Below are 23,262 nucleotides of genomic sequence, written 5' to 3'. Positions count from 1 at the left end.
GATAAGCAGAAGAGAGACACACACACACACACACACACACACACACAGAGGAAAAACAAAACAACCAAAATGTTCATGAAAGTGAGGTCAAGTTGGTTGAATCCAAAGAACATAGTTTCTAAAAATGAAGATAAATGACTTTGGGAGGCAGGCAATTTTCCACTACCCAGGATGGGGGTATTTCATAATGCCTAAGTCTCCTCCAAACTCTGAGAACCTATTTTATCTGTCCCAAATAGTGAACAGAGAGGCAGTGCAGAGGTTTTTACTACTTCACTGGCCCTGATGTTACAAGTCCTGTGACTAAATCTGTTAACCTTTAGAACAGGTCACCTTGGGCAAGTCTCTTGGACACTCTGGGTTTGCTTCCTTCATAAAATAAAAATAATAAACTCCATACAGACTTCTGGAATTATCAGAAGGCTCTGGAACCTACAAAATGCCGCGTTACGTTTCTTTTTCTGTAGGGTAAGACAAGAAGACCTCTTAACTTGGCCCTCCTGTTTCTTTTTTTCTTCTCCTCCACTTCTATTCTGTTTAAGGTGCTGTCCACACCCAGCTATTCCTGGCACCACCCCTTAGATGTACCTTATCTTACTAGGGCAGTCAGTACAGGAAAGACTACTTATCAGGCTAAATGCAGTCGTTTTCTGCTCCAAGGTAGGGCAAAGGGTCAATAGAGTCAAGAAGTAAAGTCTGTAAAAACCACTGTCTATATTTTTCATCCTGCAGTCACCATCTTTAAAAACAAGCCAACCCCTGAAAAGGAACTCTGAGAGTTCAGTTTCACCATTGCTTTGCAGACACCTTTAACCCTCATAAAATAATGTATCCATGCAAGTCACCGCCATCCGTTTTTTGAGCTTTGCAGCAGAATCATTCATTTTTGAACTGTGGTCTTTAGAATTCAGGTCTGGGAGAGATGACTGAAAGAACTTCCATAAACTTGCTCACAGGTAACACACAATGTCCCCTCTTTTCTCTAACCTGATGCCCCACTTCCAGCTGCTTCCCATGTGCGTTCAGGGAGATGGTATTGAGGGTACAGACTATGCAGTCGGACTGTTAGGGTTCAAACACCAAGTCCATTACTGTGGGGAGGTGCCTTAATTTATCTGCAAAATGAGAATAATTCCTACTTTAGAGCTGAGGTTTAACTAATGCAAATAAAACCCTTGGAATGCGATCGATCGGCAGACAATAAATGGAACTATCAGTATTATCTTCCTGGCATTCCCATCGACGACAAGACGTAGGCATCTCCCAAGCTTTAGTTTTGGCGACCTCCCAGACCAACCAAAATTTAAACCCTCAACTGTCGTTCAGGAAGTCTCAGTAGTGGTGAACCTGCTGGCTCGTAATCCAGCCAAACCGGGTAGCAGGCTGAGCCTTCGGATTGCCTCGCGGATATTCCAAGGCATCTGAAGCCGGGGCCGAAGCAGGGGAAAGGCTTTAAAACAGAACTCCAGGGGATTAGCAGTGCAAAGAACTGGCAAGCACCACAGCCTCCCGCAGGACTCGGAGCCACACGCCGAGAGGCGTGACTTTAGGAGAACACGCCAGAGGGGCGTGGCTCCACCCGTGAGCGCGCGCGCTGCGGGGCGGGCCCTCCTCGGCACTGCGTGGACTCCGGATCCCACAGCCGGCCCCGTCACTCTGCGCATGTGTAAATTCTGGGGGCGGGCGGGCCGACAGAGCGCGGAATTTCTGGGAAAGCGGGCAAATGGGACCCGGAAAGCCGAGAAATGTGTGCGGGCAAGGGCGGGGGGGTAGAGGGGCGGGACAGAAGGCGGAAGAGTTGAAGTCAGCTGACCTGGTCTCGTGACAGCCTGGGCGGTGGCGACGCAGGCGTATTGGAGCGCGGTTGCTGAAAGCCTGAGTGAAGATGGCGGCCTCCAGAGTGAGCCTCTGAGAGGCAGAGGGAGGAGGCGGAGGGGGCGGGGAGCCCGGGCCGCCGCGGCACCAGGAACCCGCGGCAGCGGAGCTACAGGGCCCCGACAGGGGAAAGGGGAAGTGGTGAGGGGGAAGAGGCCGGAGGGCGCCTCATCTCACTCCGGACGCAGAGCCGGCGGCGGGAGGAGCTCGGGCTGGAGCCTCTCCAGGCCCCCGCGAAGGTAAACCACTCCGGGCACCGGCCTCTGGGGCTCTGCTTTACCCCTTCCTCACGCCACGGGGACTTGGGGGTGCTAAGGACAAGGAAAAAAGAGGGGTGGTATTTTGGCCGCCGCAGCCCCCAGCTGCTAAGGAGAGTAGATTATTCTCCCCCAAGGCTGCTGGTCTGGTTCCTGGTCGGATCCCCCCTCGCACCAAGTGACATTCTCCCTGGGCACTGCCTTGTTCAGCCCCACCCCTCTTTTTTGGATTGTTTTTTCGTTTTATACCCACCATGGTTCCTAGATCCCCACTGTACATCCTTACCCCCACACACCCCTTATTCCTCTCTGGGCTCCGCCCTCAGGGTTCCCTTCTCGCTTCCTGGCCTGAACACACTTTCTACTGGTTGCCGGCAACTCTTGTTTCCTGGGGTCCGCGACCCTTCTTCCCCCACACGTCCGGTGTAGACTTTGACTCTCTTTGCTTAGCTTTGTTTCGTTTCGTTTGGAGATGGGGAGCACCCGCGTCGTTTTTTCAGCCTCTCCCTTTTTCAAAATCAAGTTTACACCCCACGTTTTTCCTTTCTGCAGAGGAGCTTCTTTTCAGTGGCCCTTCCTTCACTGCTGTGGTTTTGCCTCTGAATGTGGTCTTTGGAATGGGTGAGGTATCAGAAGCTCAGTGAAGTGGCGGTTAAACAGATTTGACTTATTAGACTTAAGAAGAGTGCCTTCCCGTGAACTCTTATTGTAGGGTGTCCCGAGATTGTTTTATCAGTTGATGTCTTCAGATTGTTTCCTTTATCAGTTTGGGGGGGGGGGCTTTAAAAAAATCTCTCCCTAATGAGGCTGTAATCTCCCAAAGTAATGATTTCTCTCTCTTCCCTTCTTTTTTCCCTTTTACCCTCTGTGATTTCTTGCAAACAGGAGGGCATATGCCTTATGCTTTTACCTCTTCTATGAAGGGCTTTACACTGTAGGGTTATTTTGAGCCTCGTGGAGAAAAAAATTTCAGAATATTTCTTCAGGATTTGCCCCTGTGATTGCCTTTCTTGCTGTATTTTCTTTTTTACTTTGTGGATCTGATCGATTTCTAGGTTTGAAAGTACCGTCTTCAGAGTTCGAGGAAATTACAGTGGTCAGGTTTTGTAGTGATTATCAATATTCTGAGTCTATGTGAATATGAAGTAGGATTTGCCCTAAAAAAAATAAAAAGGGAGATTTCAAAAACTCGCCAGAAATTCGGTATCCAAAAAAAACTTGATTCACATTTCTTGGTTTCCGGAAAGTGCTAAATTGACTGGATTTAGCATATAACCTAAAACCTTGTTAACATTTTAAATATAATATGAAACTGTTTAAGCAGTTATATCTCAAACTTGGTTTTTGTTGTTAATATCACAATGGGGCATAAGTCCTGTTTAGAAAATGTTACACTGTATTCCTAGTTTGAAAACAGGAAGTAGAACATACTAAGGGAGGAAAAGAATAGTCAGAGGGTTATTAAGAGGTAGGAATGTCAGGAACCTTAAGTCTGTAGTCCGTATCATGGAAAATACCACTGTTTGTATTCCACTGGGAGGCAATGGGTGTTCTCTTTTTCTAAAGTGACGGTAGTAAATAGGCTAAACTATATGAACATTATCAGTTCAAAAGTAATGGAATCATGGAAAGCAGGAGTTATTGGTAAGAATTTAACTTTATCCACAAATAAATAGAACGTAGTTGCTGAGGTGAACTATAACAATGCTGGCTTTATTAAATTTGTGGAAAGGTTGATAGTAGTATCTCAGTAGATACTAAATTACAATTGAAATAAAAAGAGGATCTGTTTTAACTAATTTGGATCTATTTCTTAACCAGGTCTGTTTACATAGGTGATTTTCATTGCACTTACCCTTCCCTTGCTTCTCTGAGATACTTATTTTTAGTAAAATAGAGGCAAGGCTGTGCACATAAACTATAGCAAAGATTTGGTTGCTAATAGTTTTAGGCCTAAATGTTGACTGACATATTTAGCAGTGGTTAAAGGGCAGTTGTTTTGAAAGAAATCCTTTTAAGTCTGTGTTTCCCAACTTCATTAAACCCAATAAGACTCCCTTTTTATTCCAAACAATTGTAACACCTGCTCTATTACCTGGAGCTTTTAAATAATATCACCACCTTCTGACTTTGGTCCTGGGTCGAAAAGAAGGCTTGCTCTCACTGTTGCACCAAAAAACAATGGGACTCACTTTCAATTCTTTTTTTGAGAACTGTTAAAGAACGGAGGTCACAGAGCAAACCATTGGCCACTCTTTTAAGGAGAGGGTATACATGAATTCAGTGTCATGTTCATGGGACATAACAGGACACTGGTAAGAAGAGTTCAGCTAGAATAGCTGACAAGCTGATGAAGGCTGATTCTGAGTGTACCTTCTTCCAAGCTCTTTCTCCACAAACTCACTAGGCGCCCTTAGAAAAGACTGGAAAGAACCCTGGGGAGTGTCTGTTGTGGTAATGATCTAGAGGAGTGGAAAAGCAGCAGAGCTTTCAAAAGGGGCACAAAACTGATTCTTTCTTTGTATCTTTTATGGAACAATAACATTTATCCGTGAAGGGAAGGGCATCTTTGCTGGCCTGTTGGTGAGCATTCATTGAGCTGGGCAATGAAAGAAAAGGGGAGAGAATCTTCTCTGGGAGGAGCACTGAGCTTAAAACTGCAGCCTGGAGGAACAAGAAGATCACACCCCTGAGATCCAGGGATATAGAGTATCCCTAAGACTGAACCTTAATCAGAACTGCAAAGACTCTTTCCAGCCCCCTGCCACTATAAGAAGTTTTGAATAACAAGTGAATGCATAATATTACTAGGAACAATATCATGTGAAGAGGCACAGCACAAAGAATCAGATAGACATTGCTTTAGTAAACCATCCCCCGCCATAGGCACCAGCTATTCTGTAGATTTTCTGAAGCCTGTGGTACACTGAGAATAACCATAGCAACAGCAAATCATAAATCCAGCTCAACTCCTAAACAGATTAACACAAATTTTGCGCTAAAGACCTACCGAAATACAGACGTGCCCGTTTCCAGTCACAATTATTTACCTCAGTCTCTGCTGTTGTGTACATGTCCAGCTTTCAACTGAAAATTATAAGGCATACATAAAAGGCAAAAAAAAAAATTATCTAGAGAAAGCAATCATTAGAAGAACACTTAGATTAACATAGATGCTGTTATCTGCTAGGGAATTTAAGATGACTATAATATGTTAAAGATTAAAGAGTGGATAATATGCAAGATCAGATGGGTAATTTTAGCCGATAGGAAGTGTAAGAATTAAAAGAAAGGCTAGAGGTATTATTACACAGTAAATGAAAAATGCTTTTGGACTTGACCAGAACTGACATAGCCAAGGAAACAATCAGTGAACTTATTAATGGTAGAAGAAATTACCCAACTGACACACAAAGTTAAAACAAAACTAAGTACCCTAGAGCTTAGGGATAGTGTAAACATTTTAATACATAAATGATTAGAATCCCAGGAGAACAGAGTAGAAGAAATACTAAAATGTTTGAGGAAATAATAGAACATTTCCCAAAATTAATGTCAGACATCAAACCATGGATCCAGAAGCTTAGAGAACACCAAGCAAGATAAATACTGTCCCCCATTACCACCCACAAACTCAAAGCACACATTGTATTTAAACTGAGGTAAACAAGGGACAGAGAGGAAGGTAACCAAAGAAAAAAGAAACCTATACAGAGGAGCAAAGAGTTGAAGCAGAAAAACCATGCAAACAAGAAGACAGTTGAGTGACAACTTTAAAGTACCAAAAGCAAAAAAGAGCAAAAATATTTTTTTTCAAAAATGAAGACAAAATACAACTGTCAAACAAAAGCCAAGAGGGCTCAAAGTATAATCTCTCCATTTACATGATAGATGCATTCCTAGAAAATTATATGCATATTAAACTCTACGAAATGTACTTTGTGATTTATATTTAATACAGAATTAAAATTGGGATTGGTTATAAATAGGTTTTTACCTGTGTTAATGCCTAACTGGATATTTGAAAGTCAGTTGAGGGCATTTCAGCCTGTGGGACTGTCTTGTACATTGAGGAGAATCTAGCCCCATCCACTAAATCATAGTACAGTAGTCAGCCCCTATTCACTTTTCATAGTTTCAGTTACTTGAGGTTAGTAGCAGTCCAGAACCAGATGATCCTTCTAATATAGTGTTTGAAGGTCAGTAGTCGCCTAATGCTATATCATAGTGCCTGTGCTATTTACCTCATATAATCTCATCACATAGGCATTTTATCGCAAATCAGGAGAAGGCTAAGTGTAGTGCAGTAAGATATTTTGAGAGAGAACACATTCATATAACATTACAGTATATTGTTAAAATTGTTTCATCTTACTGTTAATATGTCACTGTACCAAATTTATAAATTAAACTTTATTACAGGTACGTACATACAGGGTAAAAGTCTATATGGGATTTGGTACTTTGTGGTTTCAGGAATCCACTGGGGGTCTTGGAACACATTTCCTGAGGATAGGGGGGACTACTGTAGTGTTTCTCTCTTTTTTTTGCTTTAGATTTTCTTTGTTAGAGAGCATGAGGGGAGGGGAGGGGCAGAGGGAGAGGAAGAAGGAAACTCCTCTCTGAGCAGTGAGCCTGATGTGGGGCTGGATCCCAGGACGCAGGTACCACGATTGGAGCTGAAGGCAGACCTGTAACCTACTGAGCCACCGTGGAGCCCCTACTGTAGTGTTTCGAATTATAGCATCTTTAAAATTATAGTCACTAGTTTTCAACACATTTTTCTGCTGTAGCAGTTTTCACTTGCTCAGCACATGCCAATCAGTAACATCTCTTGTAGTATGGAGTGATTTCTAATTGCAGGAACTCCTTTGAGAATCACTGATTTGGGAATATTTTTGTAGTAACTTAAACCAACATGGTTGTGATCCTCTTTACTAACTTAGACTAAGTGTTGTTCAGTAAAATCTTTATTTTATCAATAAAGCTAAACATAATTTGCTAGTAGTTCTTGTCACAGGCTCTTAACTTTATTCAACAGCCTGCATATTTGAGTTTTACTTGCATTTTTATGGACTGCTTATGAAGAAGTGATCTCTAAAACAATAAAGTTGGGCACCTGGGTGGCTCAGTGAGTTAAGTAGATACCTTTGGCTCAGGTCATGATCTCAGGATCCTGAGATTGAGTCCTGCATCAGGTTCCCTACCTTCTCCCTTTGCCTCTCCTTCCCCCCTGTTCATGCACACACATTCTCTCTCTCTCTCTCTCTCAAATAAATAACTAAATAAAACTTTAAAACAACAACAAAATCTACATTCAATGGGATTTTATTATTGCAGCATTCTAAATTGCCTTTAAAAGTAGACCACGCTGCCTAAGCAGAGTTCACATTATTTAGCGCGTGGCCATCAGGAATACCTCTGTGAAGTTGATGAGTAAAAATTTGATCTTTGGTGAACAAAAACAAAACCCTGAAGCAATCTAAAATAATTAATTAAATGTTTTAATTTTGTCAAGTGTAGTTGCCAGAACATAATGGGAGGATTGATAAAGTTACGAATATAGGAGATTTTCCCTAGTATTTCATAAATTCTATGCTAATTATAGTAAAATTTAAATTCTTATAGATGGATTTCAGGCATGTATTCCTTAGTCATCTAGTGCTTTGAGGTTTCTCTCCCCCTCAAATTTCTAGTTAAGATACAGAACGTATTTTGGATGTTTAGCAAATCTTAGAGCAGATTAAAGCCATTCCCTCCCCCCAACCATAGATGTGCTGGGTTTAATTTTAAAAGTGGAATTTTCCTTTCTTTTTTTTTTTAGTTAACTGGTAGATTTGGGGTTTTCTTTAAAATCTGAAGAACTATGGCAGGGTTTGGAATAACAGGGATATTTCAGAAAGAGCCAAGAAACCTACATGTTGCTGTTTTGTGTTGGGTGAAAGGGAAATTGTAGTAGCCTAAGGTCCTTGTCTTTTAATAGTGTGTTTGCCTACTAGGATGCTTACTGTAAAACTTCCTCTAAGTAGAATTTGCAATATGCTTAGGAAATTTAGTTCTCCATTATGCATTCACTACAGTGATAGAAAAAACAGCAATAAGTTAAAACATGGCAATCGAAAATCTCTTACCCATTAGGGTCTCTTTCGTGTAATAGAGGAAGATTATTAACTACCTGTTTGTGAGCTAAAGAAGAGCTTATTGAACTAGTACATTTTGTTCTTTCATGAGCCAGGTTAGCTTCAAAGATAAAATAGAAATTAGGTCTAAAAATTTTCAGGTATGTGTACAAACTAAAACTATGTAAATGATTATTAGCATCAGTTTCACAGGATTGCTTAAATGAACACATTTGTTTGGGTTTTTTAGGTGACTGAGCATTTTTAAGTTTTGGAAAGAAAAGTCATAATCATGCATATTTCTTGGAAAAAATTTTGTGTGTGTGTTACGACAGCTATGAGAAGTAAGAATTATTCTCTCGGGGCGCCTGGGTGGCTCAGTGGGTTAAGCCTCTGCCTTCGGCTCAGGTCATGATCTCAGGGTCCTGGGATCGAGTCCCACATCGGGCTCTCTGCTCTGCAGGGAGCCTGCTTCCTCCTCGCTCTCTCTGCCTGCCTCTCTGCCTACTTGTGATCTGTCTGTCAAATAAATTAAAAAAAAAAAATTAAAAAAAAAAAGAATTATTCTCTCGGATGAAGTCAGCATACATGTGATAAAAATGTAAAGACGTATTTTTTTCAGTATTTATATTGAATAGGAATGGCCAACAAAATTAACTGCTGTGGTGTTTATGCTTGCCCCTCCCCCAGTTAAGATACTATTAAAAGTGTTTCTTCAGATTTAGGGATTGCTTTTGAATTTCTCTTGCCCTTTTATTTCATGAATCTGTATCTGATTTCTCATTGGAAAGGAATGGATTTTTAAAGAATGGGGAGATGAATCTTAGATTATTTGCCCTACCCCGTGGTGGTGGAAGTATTTCAAAGTTCATTTTGATGTGGCAGACAATGCAAAGGTTTCAGTATTACAACTTCTGGACAATTATTTGGATATATGATTGTCAGCTGAAATTTGATAGTACCACTGGCTTTCTTCTCTAGCCACATTTATCTCGAGTTAATGGGTCCTTCAGAGCTTTTAGAAAGCTAAGGTAGGATGTATTAAAACTTTGCTTTGTGATCTATTTTATAACTTTTTTTTAAAATTTTATTTATTTGAGAGAATGAGTTAGCATGAATAGGGGGAAGGGTAGAAAGAGAAGCAGACTCCCCCCTGAGCTGAAGGCAGGCCCCTAATGACAGCCACCCCATGCACCTTTTTAAACTGTTTGAAGACCCCTATAAATGGAGTGTCTGGGTGGCTCAGATGGTTGGACGTCTGCCTTCGGCTCGGGTCATTGTCTTCAGGTCCTGGGCTCAAGCTGCATGTCAGGCTCCCAGCTCAGCCAGGAATCTGTTTCTCCCTCTTCCTCTCCCCCTGCTTGTGTTCTCTCTCTTTCTCTCTCTCTCAAATGAATAAACAAAAACTTAAAAAAAAAAAAAAAAAGACCTCTTAGGTATTATACACATTACACATACTGATTTGTTACTTATTTAGAAGGAAATACTTTTGCCTCTACTTATGTTACGTATTAAAACATGAAGCTGAAAATTAAAAATTAAAAAAGAAGGTTAAAGTTCATATCAGTTTTCCCCCATACACAGCACATTCTATCTAAGACAGTTGTAACTTTTTAATCTGGGTGAAAATTAATGTTCTGTTAACTTTATATTTTGTGCTTGCTTCAATAGCATATCTAAAATTGGAGCACTAACTATATATTTTTTAAGATATTATTTATTTATTTGACAGAGAGAGGTCACAAGTAGGTAGGCAGAGGGAGAGGGGGAAGCGGGCTCCCTGCACAGAGAGCCCAATGTGGGGCTCCATCCCAGGACCCTGAAATCATGACCTGAAGGCAGAGATTTAACCCTCTGAACCACCCAGGTGCCCCAGCTATTTATATTTTAACCTTTTATTTGAAACAACTAGCGTAGTGATGTAATTCAGTGATGTAACTCAGATTTTGGATCCATTTACAAATAAATGTAGGGCTTTAAAAAGCTAGTATTAAGGGATTCTCTCTTTGGTTATTACTCAAGATTAGCCCTTGCCTTAGCAGTGGTTCTCCCTCCCCCTGCATTTTTAATAGGATTTAGCTGTATGAGGAAATACTAAATTAATAAATTTGTTCCTGTCATGTGACTGTATACCATATTTTCAGGTGGTATGAAATGGAGCAGAAAAACAGGGTTTCTGTAGGCGATCTAGGTCAGAAAATAAAGGTAAAGGCAGTTCTTCCCCCCAAATAAATTTTTCATCTACAGCAAAGTTGAAGAACTTTACATTACTTACACTCATTTCTGAGATTTTCACATTAACATTTACTACTTGCTTTATCATATATCCATCTTTCCATCCATTTTATTTTTTAATGCATTTTAGGACAAACTCATGGTTTTAATTCATTATTTGAAATCAGAATTCTTTATGTTACAGATTCAAAGTGTAAAAATTAGTATCTTATCTGCTCTCTCCAAGTTGTTCTAATTGTGTAAAAATTCGTCTCAGTGGGTCTTGCAAAATGTGTGCTTTAAAGGCAAATACCCTTTATTAAAGCCATTTTCTTTACTCACTAGGGTATCACAGATGGTTCCCAACTTAATGATGACTTGACTTAAACTCTTTCAACTTTATAATGGTGTAGAAGTGGTATGCGTTCAGTAGAAACTGTATTTTGAATTTTGATGTTCTCTCAGGCTAGCGCTATGTGGTATCCTACTCTTGTGATGCAGACAATGGCAGTGAGCCGCGGCTCCCAGTCAGCCACAAAGTCACAAGGGTGAACAACTGATATGCTTACAACAATTCTGTTTTTCATTTTCAGCACAGTATTCAGTAAATCACATGAGATATTCAATACTTTGTTATAAAATAGGCATTGTATTAGATGATTTTGCCCAGCTGTAGGCTAATGTGTTCTGAGCACATTTAAGGTAGGCTAGGCTAAGCTATGATGATTGGTAATTTAAGTGTATTAAATGCATTTTCAGGGGCGCCTGGGTGGCTCAGTGGGTTAAAGCCTCTGCCTTCGGCTCAGGTCATGATCCCAGGGTCCTGGGATCGAGCCCCATGTCGGGCTCTCTGCTCAGCGGGGAGCCTGCTTCCCTTCCTTTCTCTCTGGCTGCCTCTCTGCCTACCTGTGATCTCTGTCTGTCAAATAAATAAATAAAATCTTTAAAAAAAAATGCATTTTCAGTTTACAGTGGGCTTATCAGGAGGTAACCCCATAGTAAGTCAAAGAATATCTGTATTTTTCTGAGTATATGCATTCATCTCTGGTAAAATGAGGGCTCTGTTTTTACTTAAACACAGGACTTGCACATACACGTAAGTTTTGCTATGTGTGCAGATTCTTTTGCTTATAGCTTGGCTGTAATCTATCTGGGTTCCCATGGTGTTGAGGCCATTCAGCCTGCTTTTTGTGCTTCATATCAGTTTGGTGTAGGCTTCTGCTTAGTGGACTCTCAAATTCTGTGGTTTTGTGTCAAAATCGTATCTTCTGAAAGATTGGTCTCATTTTATTCATAAATGATCTCAAATAGATTGCCAATTTTACTGCCAGTAATAAATTAGAGAATGTGAGAACATTAAATGTTATTCGAAAGCATGAAGCAAGGGAATTCACTGAACAGGGTGAATCTAGCCAAACTGCCTGTGTTGCCCTGAATTTGACTTTTTAACCCTTAGAACAGTTCTCTCAAAAGAACAAACTGCTAAGTTGCAAAAAAACCTCTGTTGGTGGTATAATAATAAGGTATGGAATGAGAACAAGCAAAGGCAGCTTACAAAACTGGAGATACTTTCAGTGTGTTTAGTTACAAAGAACATGTCAATTTGTGTTTTTCTCATCCAAAAAATAAAGGTAGATCTTTGAGAATTTGAAGTGGTACACACAGAAATGAAGGAGATGAAATTTCTTTTTCTTTTTAGAGTTTTTTTAATGTACTTGAGAGAGAGTGAGCAAGTAAGTGAGGGCCTGCGAGAGAGTGAGTGCACGGTGGGGCGGGTGTCGGAGGATGAGAAGCAGCCTCCCTGCTGAGACAGGGCTCCATCCTAGGACCCCTGGATCATGACCTGAACCAAAGGCAGAGGCTTAACCGACTGAGCCACCCAGATGCCCTGAAGGAGATGAAATTTAAGCAATAATTAGGTTGAACAGATAAATTCTTGCTAACTTGGGTACGTCTCAACAACTGGCAGGGTGGCAAGTGCTGACTATGCAGCTGCTACCAAGATCTCCTGCAGCAAGTTTGACATTTTGTTAGTTGGACAGTTCATTGCTATTTAGAGAATGTGCCTATAAATGACTTACTGCTGTTACCTGCTTGGTGCTTGAGCTGCTTGATACTAGAAGTTTTGCATATTTTCCATCACTATTAATGGGAATTCTGGTTACTTAAGAGTTTTGTCCATGAGCAACAATTTTAGAAACACTTCTGCAGCTTATTAAAGAAATATGTAGGGGCGCCTGGGTGGCTCAGTGGGTTAAGCCTCTGCCTTCGGCCCAGGTCATGATCTCAGGGTCCTGGGATCGAGCCCCGCATCGAGCTCTCTGCTCGGTGGGGAGCCTGCTTCCTCCTCTCTCTCTCTGCCTGCCTCTCTCCCTACTTGTGATCTCTCTCTCTCTCTCTCTCCCCGTCAAATAAATAAATAAAATCTTAAAAAAAAAAGAAATATGTAAATATTAATGGAGAAATACTTAAATATTAAATGGAGCATAGATTATTTTTAGGGAGTGAAGTTCTTTTTTCCAAAAGTTTCTCAAACCATAGTTAACTTGTAGATACCAAAATAAATTAAAAAATATGTTGGTTTCACATAAAGAGGTACTCTTCTAACGAGTGAGATTCCAGACACCTAAATAGGGGATCTAAAATGTAGTAAGTAACATTGACTTGAAAAATCATAGTATTTTGTGGGAATAAAGTTGGGAATAAAGTTGAAATAAAGAGAAGCTTAAATGTCAGATTACAGCTGACTTAAGGTAATTTTTAAAAATTTTATCTATCATGAGTATCTTAACCTGTCTCATATATTTATTCCTTTTTATTTTTTTCATTTCATTTATTTATTCATTTATTTTTGAGAGAGCGATAGTGCGCGTGTGCTCAGGAGTGTGCACAGGCTGGAGGGGGAGGGGCAGAAGGAGAGGGAAAGAGAGAATCCTAAGCAGTCTCCACACCCAGTGCAAAACCTGAAGTAGGGTTATATCTCACGACCCTGAGATCATGACCTGAGCTGAAATGAAGAGTCAGACTTAACCGACTGAGCCACCTAGATGCCCTTATTTATTTCTTTTTGAAAACCTTTTTAGGTAATATAAAATTGTAAAAAAATAACAAGGAATGCCTGAGTGGCTCAAATGGTTAAGTGCCTGCCTTCGGCTCAGGTCATGATCTCCAGATCCTGGGATCAAGCCCCATGTCAGGCTCCCAGCTCAGTGGGGAGTCTGCTCCCCCCCCCCATACTTGTGCTCTCTCTCTCCATCTCTGTCTCTGTATCTCTCTCAAATGAATAAATAAAATCTTTTTTAAAAAAAGAATAAATAACAAGAGATAATAAAATAATGACACCCTCATTATATTCAACCTAGCTTAAGAAATGTATATTGCTATAGTTATCTTGGAATGAGCAGGTAAAAACTGCAAATACTGACTAAAGGAATAAAACACTGTACTTTGAAGGTAGAAATCCTAGCTGATACTCGTTGGTGATATACATTGAATAAATACTACAAGGATTGAAATTAAAAGATAAAAGACTTAGGGTTTTAAGTAATTTAATAATTTTAACTTTCCTACCCGAGATGCCTTAAGAGAGATACAGGGCCTTGTAAGCCTGAAAGTGAGAGAGGTAATCATAGCGAGATATGAAACAACTATTTCGTATCTAGGGTAGTATGTTTAAAGAACAATAATCATTATTATGATTGCAGTTAATATTTTTAGTGCTTATTCTGAGCCAGGTATCACACTATCCCCTTTATTTATATCATTTACTCCTTACCAAAGCCCTTTGCTACAAATACTATTCTCTCTCTCTCTCTCATAGATGAACCATGATTTCAAGAAGTTTAGGAAGCTTTTCTTCAAGTTACACAGCCAGTAAATGGCAGTTTTTACTAATCTGTCTTCAACCATAAGTAACATTTAAAAAATTCACCATCTTTAGTTACATTGATGGTAGATTGAATGTTAAAACTAGCTTAGTGTGTATACTAATGTAGCTTCTTGTGCTAGTTGTTAGTTATGTTTATGTGGTCTGGTGTCTGTGCTATAGGAACTATTTCCAAGTCTGTGTTTCAAAATTAAACCATCACTTGAAGGACGCTGTGCTTGGTGGACCCCCTAGACTTGCCTTCACTCATTTTCCAGTGGTTCTCTTGAGGTCGTTCCAAGTCTCACTTTGAATGATACATACTCAGTACAGAATATTCTTATCATGTTTCTTCTGCATTTTTCTGATATTTGTATATTGCCATTATTCACTAGTGAGTTATTTGTGTGTCCAGGAGTATCCTCATGGTCTGAAAGAGTTACTGCAGTTTCCAGACCAGTTGCCTTCATAAGATGAAATGACTGTATCACAAAGTGGTTAAGGTTTGATTGAGAATATAAAATAGATTTACCTGAAAATTTGGAGAGGTTAGTATTACACTGTTAAGGGGTGCCTGGGTGGCTCAGTGGGGTAAGCCTCTGCCTTTGGTTCAAGTCATGATCTCAGGGTCCTGGGATCAAGTCCTGCATCAGGCTCTCTGCTCAGTGGGGAGCCTGCTTCCCCCTGCTTCCTTCTTCTCTTTGCCTGGCTCTCAGCCCACTTGTGATCTCTCTCTCTCTCTGTCAAATAAATAAATAAAATCTTTAAAAAATATATATAACACTGTTGGGAAGTAGGCCCCAGCCTCAGATCTCATTAATCTGGTTATTTTAAAAGTTCATTGTTAGTTAAAGTAGTATTTTTCTGTTATTGAACTCCTTAAAGACTATTCTGGACTCCTATATTTGTAACAAATTTCTGTCGTGTTTGTTTTGAACACTTCATTTATTCAGTTATTTTTTTTTAACTTTTTATTTATTTATTTGACACAGAGAGAGAAGGAGAGGGAGAAGCAGGCCCTTTGCTGATCAAGGACCCTGATGTGGGGCTCAGTCCCACAACACCAGGATCATGACCTGAGCTGAAGGCAGATGTTCAACCCACTGAGCCACCCAGGCACCCTGCTTAAAAATTTTTTTTAAGCTTACCTATAAACAGAAATATTCAGCCTTGCCTTTTCTTTTTCTTTTGCCTTGTGTTGAGTGTGGCAGGTTGTTTCATTGTTTGAAATTGTGTGAAGGTAATAATTGGTACTAGTTCTGAATTAATCCAGGAATGTGCTCACAAATGATAAACCTGTAATTACATGGTCAGAATGAATTTATTTTGAGTTCTTAAATTCGAGGGAAGGTTTTATTGCTTAGGATAAATACATAGAGTGTAGAGTTAAGCAGAGTGAATCCATAGTCTGGCCCAACTATTTACCATAGTGACCTGGGAGAAGTGATATAAATTCTCTATAGTTTTCTTGTCACTAAAACGGAGATCATCATATCATCATATCTATACCATATCATCATGTCTATACCATAGTGGTGTTATGAAGACAAAATGAGGTAGGTGGATAAACGCATAGCCAAGGTCTGGTCTAATCATTAACATGTGATGAATACTCAATGAAACCTAGTTTTTGCATAATTTCAGGACATGACTTAAATCTTTTTATTAGAGTCACTGTGCCTTCCCAATTTCAGGATAATCTTTACCAAGGGCTCAAAATAAAAAAGGATTATCCTGATTTCCATTATGAGGCTATGCAGAAAGTAGTAATACATAGCACTGAATTATCCCCTTATTTGGCTATGTAGGTGAGTATCTCCTCCCTCTCTTACCTCTCAGATATACCTCTGCATGTATGTAATGTGACTGAAGGCGAGCTTTTCAGGTAGAGGAGTAATTTTCTTCCAAAAACAGCACTTCCATTTTACTGGCCTTTTTTGGTGGTGATTATTCAGGATTGGAAGCACAATAGCAGTATCACTTGTTGCTTCCTAAAATGTTAGAGATAATTGTCAAATCTGCTGATTTTGACCATAGGAACGGCTACTGATGTCCAGAGAGAGTTGAAGTACTTCTTTAATCTTCTATTGTATTTTTTCTGTCAGCATGGTTATCTGCATCAGTATTTCTTCTGTTAGCCAGGTAATCAGTAGTTTAAAATTTTCTTAAATTTTATTTTATTGTGGTAAGAACACTTTAACATGAGATCTGTCCTCTTAACAGACTTTTTTTTTTTTAAAAGATTTTATTTATTTATTTGACAGAGATCACAAGTAGGCAGAGAGACAGACAGAGAGAGATGAGGAGAAGCAGGTTCCCCACTGAGCAGAGAGCCTGATGCGGGACTCGATCCCAGGCCCCTGGGATCATGACCTGAGCCAAAGGCAGAGGCTTAACCCACTGAGCCACCCAGGTGCCCCCTCTTAACAGATTTTTAAGTGTGCAGTACGGTATTGTTAACTATGAGCACCATGCTGTACAGCAGATCTCTGCAACTTAATTATCTTGCACAGCAGAAACTTTATACCCATTGATTAGCAACTCCCCCTTTCTACTGCACCCCAGTTCCTGGCAGCCACCATTCTACTCTCTCTTTCTATGAGTTTGACTATTTTAGATAACTCATATAATATAGCGTGGACTAATGCAGTATTGGCCCTTCTATGGCTGACTTATTTCACCTAGCATCATGTCCCCCAAAGTTCACCTATGTTGCATATTGCAAGATTTCCTTCTTTTTCACGGCTGAAAAATACTCTTTTGTGTGTGTATACCACATTTTTTAATTTTTTCATCCGTTGATGGATTTGAAGTTGTTTCCATATCTTGGCTCTTATAGAAAATGCTGTAGTGAACATGGGCGTTGACTCTTGAAGATCCTAATTTCAATTCTTTTGGATAAATACCTAGAAGTTTCATTGCTGGATCATATGTTAGTTCTATTTTTAATTGTTAGGAACTTCCGTACTGTTTTCCATACTGCCTATACCATTTTGCATTCTCACTACCAGTATTCAGTTTCTCTACATCCTTGCCAAAACTTGTTGTCTTTTGGGGGTTTTGTTTGTTTGTTTTGATAATGGCTGCCATAACAGATGTGAGGTAATATCTCATGCCTCTTTTTTTTTTTTTTTAAGATTTTACTTATTTATTTAATTTTGGGCAATCTCTGAACCCAATGTGGGGCTTGAACTCACAACCCCGAGATCCGGAGTCATGTGCTCCACCGACTGAGCCAGCCATAAACCCCCTCTAGTGCTTTTGAGTTGCATTTCTCTGGTAGTGACATTGAACATCTTTTCATATACCTGTTGGCCATTTGTATATCTTCCAGTAGTTTAATTTTATACTAATGTGTATGTTAGATCTTCTCTCTCTTTTTCCTTTAACTGTCCTAACCTAAGAACTCTGGAGTCTGGTGCTTTTATCACCACCGAGTTCCTAGGTCTTTAGAAAGTTGTAGATAAGCCTTCTTGATGTAAACTTGTTTTAATTCTCCTCCTAAAAGATCTGTTTGAGTTACATATTCCCAAATCAGCAATACCTACAAAGTCATCTTTAGGAGTACTCCCCGCCCCTGCCCCCCCCCCCCCCCGGGTCATGCTCTTAAGTTCTTTGGCACTATCATTTTTATTTTTAAAGATTTTATTTATTTATTTGACAGAGATCACAAGTAGGCAGAGAGGCAGGCAGAGAGAGAGGAGGAAGCAGGCTCCCTGCCGAGCAGAGAGCCTGATGTGGAGCTCGATCCCAGAACCCTGGAATCACGACCGGAGCCTAAGGCAAAGGCTTTAACCCAGTGAGCCACCCAGGCACCCCTGGCGCTATCATTTTAAAGTCCTTATTATTTTTCTCTTACCTCCATTTTAAATTTAAAGTCCCTTAATGATACCAGTCACTCTTCACTCAAGTGCGTTTTCTTGTACCAAGATAGGCCTTGGCACAGAGTCTTGTCAGTCAGATAAGTTATGGTCTAGCAGTCCAAACTCCACTCCTTAGTATTGGTCATCACCTTTTGTGTCCTCCTTTTTTAATCCCTTATTCCAATATTCAGTCATAGTATATGAGGGGAAAGATAACATCGGTAGACCTATATTTTTCACTATTTTGGCATATTCTCAGAGATCCTACCTAAGTTTCTTTTCAGCAATGTCATTTACTCCAAATGATTTAGAAGCCAGGAAAAATGTCTGCTGGTTTTAATAAGTCTTAGTCAGCTGTCTGTTTCATCTCAGATACACAATCCAGGGGAAAAAAAAACAAAATGCACCAACTGTCAGGACTATATTTAGCTGTCTCCATACACATTAGAAAGGAAGATGTCAGTTGACTGTAATTTCCTCTCTAGTAACATTAAAGGTTTCCCTAATCTTGCTGTTACTTGTGGTTCTCTTATTCCTCAGAGCACGAGTTGATGCTTTTCCAGAAGATTTGACAAAACCTTATTTAGGAGTACCTGTTAGAACATCAAGTTTAAAGTGGACATCAGGATTTCCCGTGGGGTTGCTGCATTTCATTCATTCACTTAAGTACTTATTGAGCACCCATTTTGTGTCAGGAACTCTTGTAGACTTTAGGGATATAAGTGTATAAATTAGCATAACAGACAAAAATGCTTCTCTCTTGATAATGGTAGCAGGATTAGATGGGTAATAAATTGCACATTGAATAAATTGACAGTGAAAGGTGCCATAGAAGAAAAATGAGCAGGAATCGGGGAATTGAAGGTGTAGAATGAGGAGAGCGATTACAATTTATAACAGGATAGTTAGGGTAGGCCTCATTATAAAAGTGACATTTAAACACAGATTTGAAGGACATGTGAACCATGTTGGTGTCCAGGGGAAGAGTGTTCTACATAGAGTGTAGAGGCCCTTGCCACTTTGCTAATACAAAAGTAGTAGGAATGAAGAAAGCAATTTCAAAATGGCAGTGTCTTTTAAAATGTTTTTGCTATGGAGGTATATAATACTCAAGAGAAATAAAAACGTGTTCATACAAATGCTTTTAGCAGCATGATTCCTAATAGCCAAAAAGATACAACACAAATGTCCATCAACTGATAAATAAACAAAATGTGGTATATCTATACAATAGAAGGAAACTAACACATTCCAGAGTGTGGATGAACTTTGAAAATGTCATGCTACATGAAAGAAGGCAGTCACAGAGACCACATTTTGTATGATTTATTTATATGAGATATCTAAAACAGGCAAATCTGTAGTGACAGAAAGTAGATTAGTGGTTGCCAGGTGCTGGGAGTGAGTGGGAATGAGGAGTGACTGCTAACAGGGTTTCTTTATGGGATGACAAAAATGTTCTAAAAACAGCATTGGTTGTAGAACTCCGAATATGCTAAAAACCCCTGAATTGTATACTTAAAAAGGGTGAATTCTATGGTGTGTGAATTGTATCTTAAAAAGCTGTTATAAAAGTGTCCTTTTTGAATGAAATTCGTTTTATTCACATTATTAGAAGAATACTTGCTGATTAAAAACAAATTATACCAGTGTGAGCCATAATGTGGTTGGAACCATAATTCTAGCTATTTAGTGTGCCCTGACACTTTGGTATGTGTCCAGTATTTTTTTAAGTACATTTCTAAGTAAGGGTGGGAAAGATGGTCAGTTCACAAAAGAAATAAATGACCATATTCATTTTTAACTTTTATGCAATATGAAGTAAACTATGTAGTATTTTCAAAATTTATGAGTTTTTTTTTAGTAAACAGTTCCGATAATTTATCCTGTACAATTAACTAAATTTTTTTTTCATGAAATAAGTGGGTTCTGGATTTCATACACTTCTAGGTTATAGTCAGTAGACTAATTTTAAAATATGACACATAACATGGTCCCTCTGCATGAAGCTGGTTGGAAGCTATTACCCTGTGGTCTATCGTACAAATTTGAGAGTCCTGAACTATTTGGTCTGTGTACTCTTCAGCCAGGAGTTCACTCACCAAATTGTTTTTAGGTTTCTAAACACTTACTGTCAGTTTCTGTACTTAGCTTGATGCTTGCGATTACACCGTAAGTAGTATTGTTCTAGTATATTCATATAGTGGAATACCATATAGCCTTAAAAAATCACTTCTTTTTAAAGAATATTTAATTCCGTAGAAGGTTCTATAGAAGAAGGTTAAAATTGTGTGAAAACAGGCTTAAGCAGTATAATTGACAGTCTCAATTTTGTTTTAAAAACACCTAAATAGAGGAGGGGAGGCTAGAATGATTATCTTTAGATGCTAATATTTACTTCATGAGCATTTTAGATTTTTTGCTATGGACATTTTAGATTTTTTAATATTAAATATTGTCATTTTTAAGTTAAATTGTATTTATAGTGGGTCTCCTTAAAGTGACAGTGACAGCAGAACAGCTGGCACTTAGTAACTCAATGAAAACCTTTTCGAGTTGATTTGATACTTGGCAAACATTTTTAGGTGCCCATATTGTGCCAAGGCATTGTTTGGTAATGTGAGATTTAAAGATGCATTTACTTGAACATTTTTTTTATTAGGTCTCTACTCTTGGGATGTTGAGGGCAATTCTTGTCCTCAAGAAACCCAGTGTAGTAGAGGGAAGCAGGCAGTCACAATATGGTGTGCTAAAGTCTGTGACAGAGATGTGAATAGATCAGTGCCTATTCCCTAAAACCTATGGTCTTGTGCCTTAAAATCAGTAGTATATGGCAAGCTCTGAAAGTATGGTATGGGAGATTCAGGAAAAACTCGAAGGATAACTGTACTAAATTCAGCCGTATTTTTATCTTCCAGGTTTCAGCACAAAATGAACATAATTAGGGAAAACAAGGATTTGGCATGTTTCTACACAACAAAACATTCATGGAGGGGAAAGTAAGTATTTCTGTTGGTTTTATTTTTCTGTGCTTCTAAGAAGTATTATTTTAAATGTAACTTTCAATATCTTGAGTAGTACCACACAGCTCAGTTATGCCATTTAGCCCTTCTCTTCTGAAAAGCATATGTGCATATTTTAAATGCAAATGCTACACTTGGAATCAATTATTGTTCTTTTTTTCTTTTGACATTTCTGGTTTTCTGTGTCTGTGTTAGGAGGGAGTTGGTAAGAATTAACAGTACCAAAAGGAAAACAGACCATCTATCTACCTTCCTGGATGTTGTCTATTAGTGACTGGATTATGTAGTAGCGGCAGAGTATTAACTCCACAGCTTTATTGCCTGGAGACAAACCTGTGTGTGATGGCTGCATTTTTGTGTTGATTTGCCTGTCAGAGAAATATGCTAATAGTGCATTTTATAATCTTTCTTTAGTCCCATAATGAATTTTTAAAAATGGAGTTTGATCTTATTTTTTCCTTGGGGGAGGCAGTGACATTTTTTAGTAGCCTGCCTGGTCAGACCAAGATGTTGATGCTTCTGTTTCCTTTTTATAAAACCAGTGGTAATTCCTACTCCTCAGATTGCTGTGAGGATTAAATGAAGTGACATGGAGCATGTGAAGGTTTTAAAATCATGCTTTAAACACACTGAGTATTCAGTGAATGGGACCTGTTGACCATTACCAAAAGCAGTTTCTTGTCTAATCCTTTTAGGTACCAGTAAGTAAAATGAGTGTTCCATGCTTTGACAGTTAGGTGACCGCACTATTCCACATCAGGCCTCAGATAAACCATGCTATGTATACAAAGCCAGTAACTTTAGATCTTTTTCTGGACTTTTCATCTTTTAGGTAATAGTGTAGTAACTTCTTAGAATGGTGCAATATCTGAATTCTGTAGTGTTTCTCATTTGCGTTAGCAAACTTGACTATAATTTTGAAAGAGTGTTTGTTTCCATTTAGTAACTCATTGTATGAGCTCCTAAATTAGGGAGCATAACTGTTAAACTTGTAGAATATTTGTCTTGAAATTTTTTCTTCATCTAATTTCATTGAGCAAAGTTAGAAAATTGATGTACTCGGAGCAATGTGAGTCATTCAGTTCTTTGAATCAGCCTTTAAAAAATTGTATGTTGAAAAGATTTTTATTTTTCCCTCAAGTGGTAGATTGTTCTGATCATCATACTATAACTTCTATTTTTAATACAAGTATAGCATACTGAAACATGAATTCTAAAGAATAAGCTTACTGGGGCACCTGGCTGGCTCAGTGGGTTAAAGCCTCTGCCTTCAGTTCAGGTCATGATCCCAGGGTCCTGGGATCAAGCCCCACGTCGGGCTTTCTGCTCCATGGGGAGCCTGCTTCCTCCTCCTCTCTCTCTCTTTCTGCCTTCCTTTCTGTCTACTTGTGATCTCTGTCAAATAAATAAATAATTAATTTTAAAAAAAGAATAAGCTTACTGAATATTTATGTTTTGTGAACTTATCAATAATTGCAATCATCTGGAAAAAAATTTTTTGATGTTTTAGGAAAGTTGGGACTAAGACTTAAGACAACGTCTTTTTTTTTCTTACTTTTCTTACGTAATAATTTGGAGCAGAACTGTTCATGTGCTTCAGCACAATTCCTTGCTTCCATCATTGACACCTTGAAACTTTTTTGTTTTGTTTTAATAATATCTTAAGATAAAATTTTACATAACATAAAATTCACCTTTTTAAAGTGTACAATTTGGTTTTTTTAATATATTAAGTAGAGTAGTGGGCACTAATCATTTTTGGAGCATTTTCATCATCTCCCCCAAAATCTTCTCTAATGATATTAGCAGTTACTTCCCTTTTTTCCTATCTTCTCAGTATCTGACAGCCACTAATCTACTTTCTGTCACAAGATCAGCTTTTTTAAAAGATTTATTTATTTATTTTGAGAGTGAGGGTGAGTGTATGTGCACAAACACAGAGGGGAGGGGCAATGGGAGAAGGAGAGAATCTTAAGCAAACTCTGCTGAGTGCAGAGTCCAAAGTGGAGCTCCATCCCAGTGACCCTGAGATCATGACCTGAGCTG

General features: G+C 39.0%; 1 protein-coding gene across 3 annotated transcripts in view; it reads left to right on the top strand.

Annotated features, from left to right (window-relative positions):
- The first annotated feature begins 1,795 nt into the window (after positions 1-1,795).
- Positions 1,796-23,262, top strand: part of DNAJC13 (DnaJ heat shock protein family (Hsp40) member C13) — a 121,883-nt gene continuing 100,416 nt past the window's right edge. Inside the window, exons 1-2 of one of the 3 annotated variants that reach the window (XM_032869698.1) lie at positions 1,796-2,114; positions 21,112-21,192. In XM_032869698.1, coding sequence (XP_032725589.1) covers positions 21,125-21,192 — 68 coding nt within the window. In that variant the 5' untranslated portion in view covers positions 1,796-2,114; positions 21,112-21,124. The remainder of the gene's footprint in view (positions 2,115-21,111; positions 21,193-23,262) is intronic. The other 2 variants (XM_032869696.1, XM_032869697.1) reach the window with 2 other exon arrangements.

This window comes from Lontra canadensis, unplaced genomic scaffold (assembly GCF_010015895.1).
Source record: "Lontra canadensis isolate GAN:19392208 unplaced genomic scaffold, GSC_riverotter_1.0 scaffold38, whole genome shotgun sequence".
Classification (NCBI taxonomy): domain Eukaryota; kingdom Metazoa; phylum Chordata; class Mammalia; order Carnivora; family Mustelidae; genus Lontra; species Lontra canadensis.
This window is presented reverse-complemented; position numbering and strand designations above follow the sequence as displayed.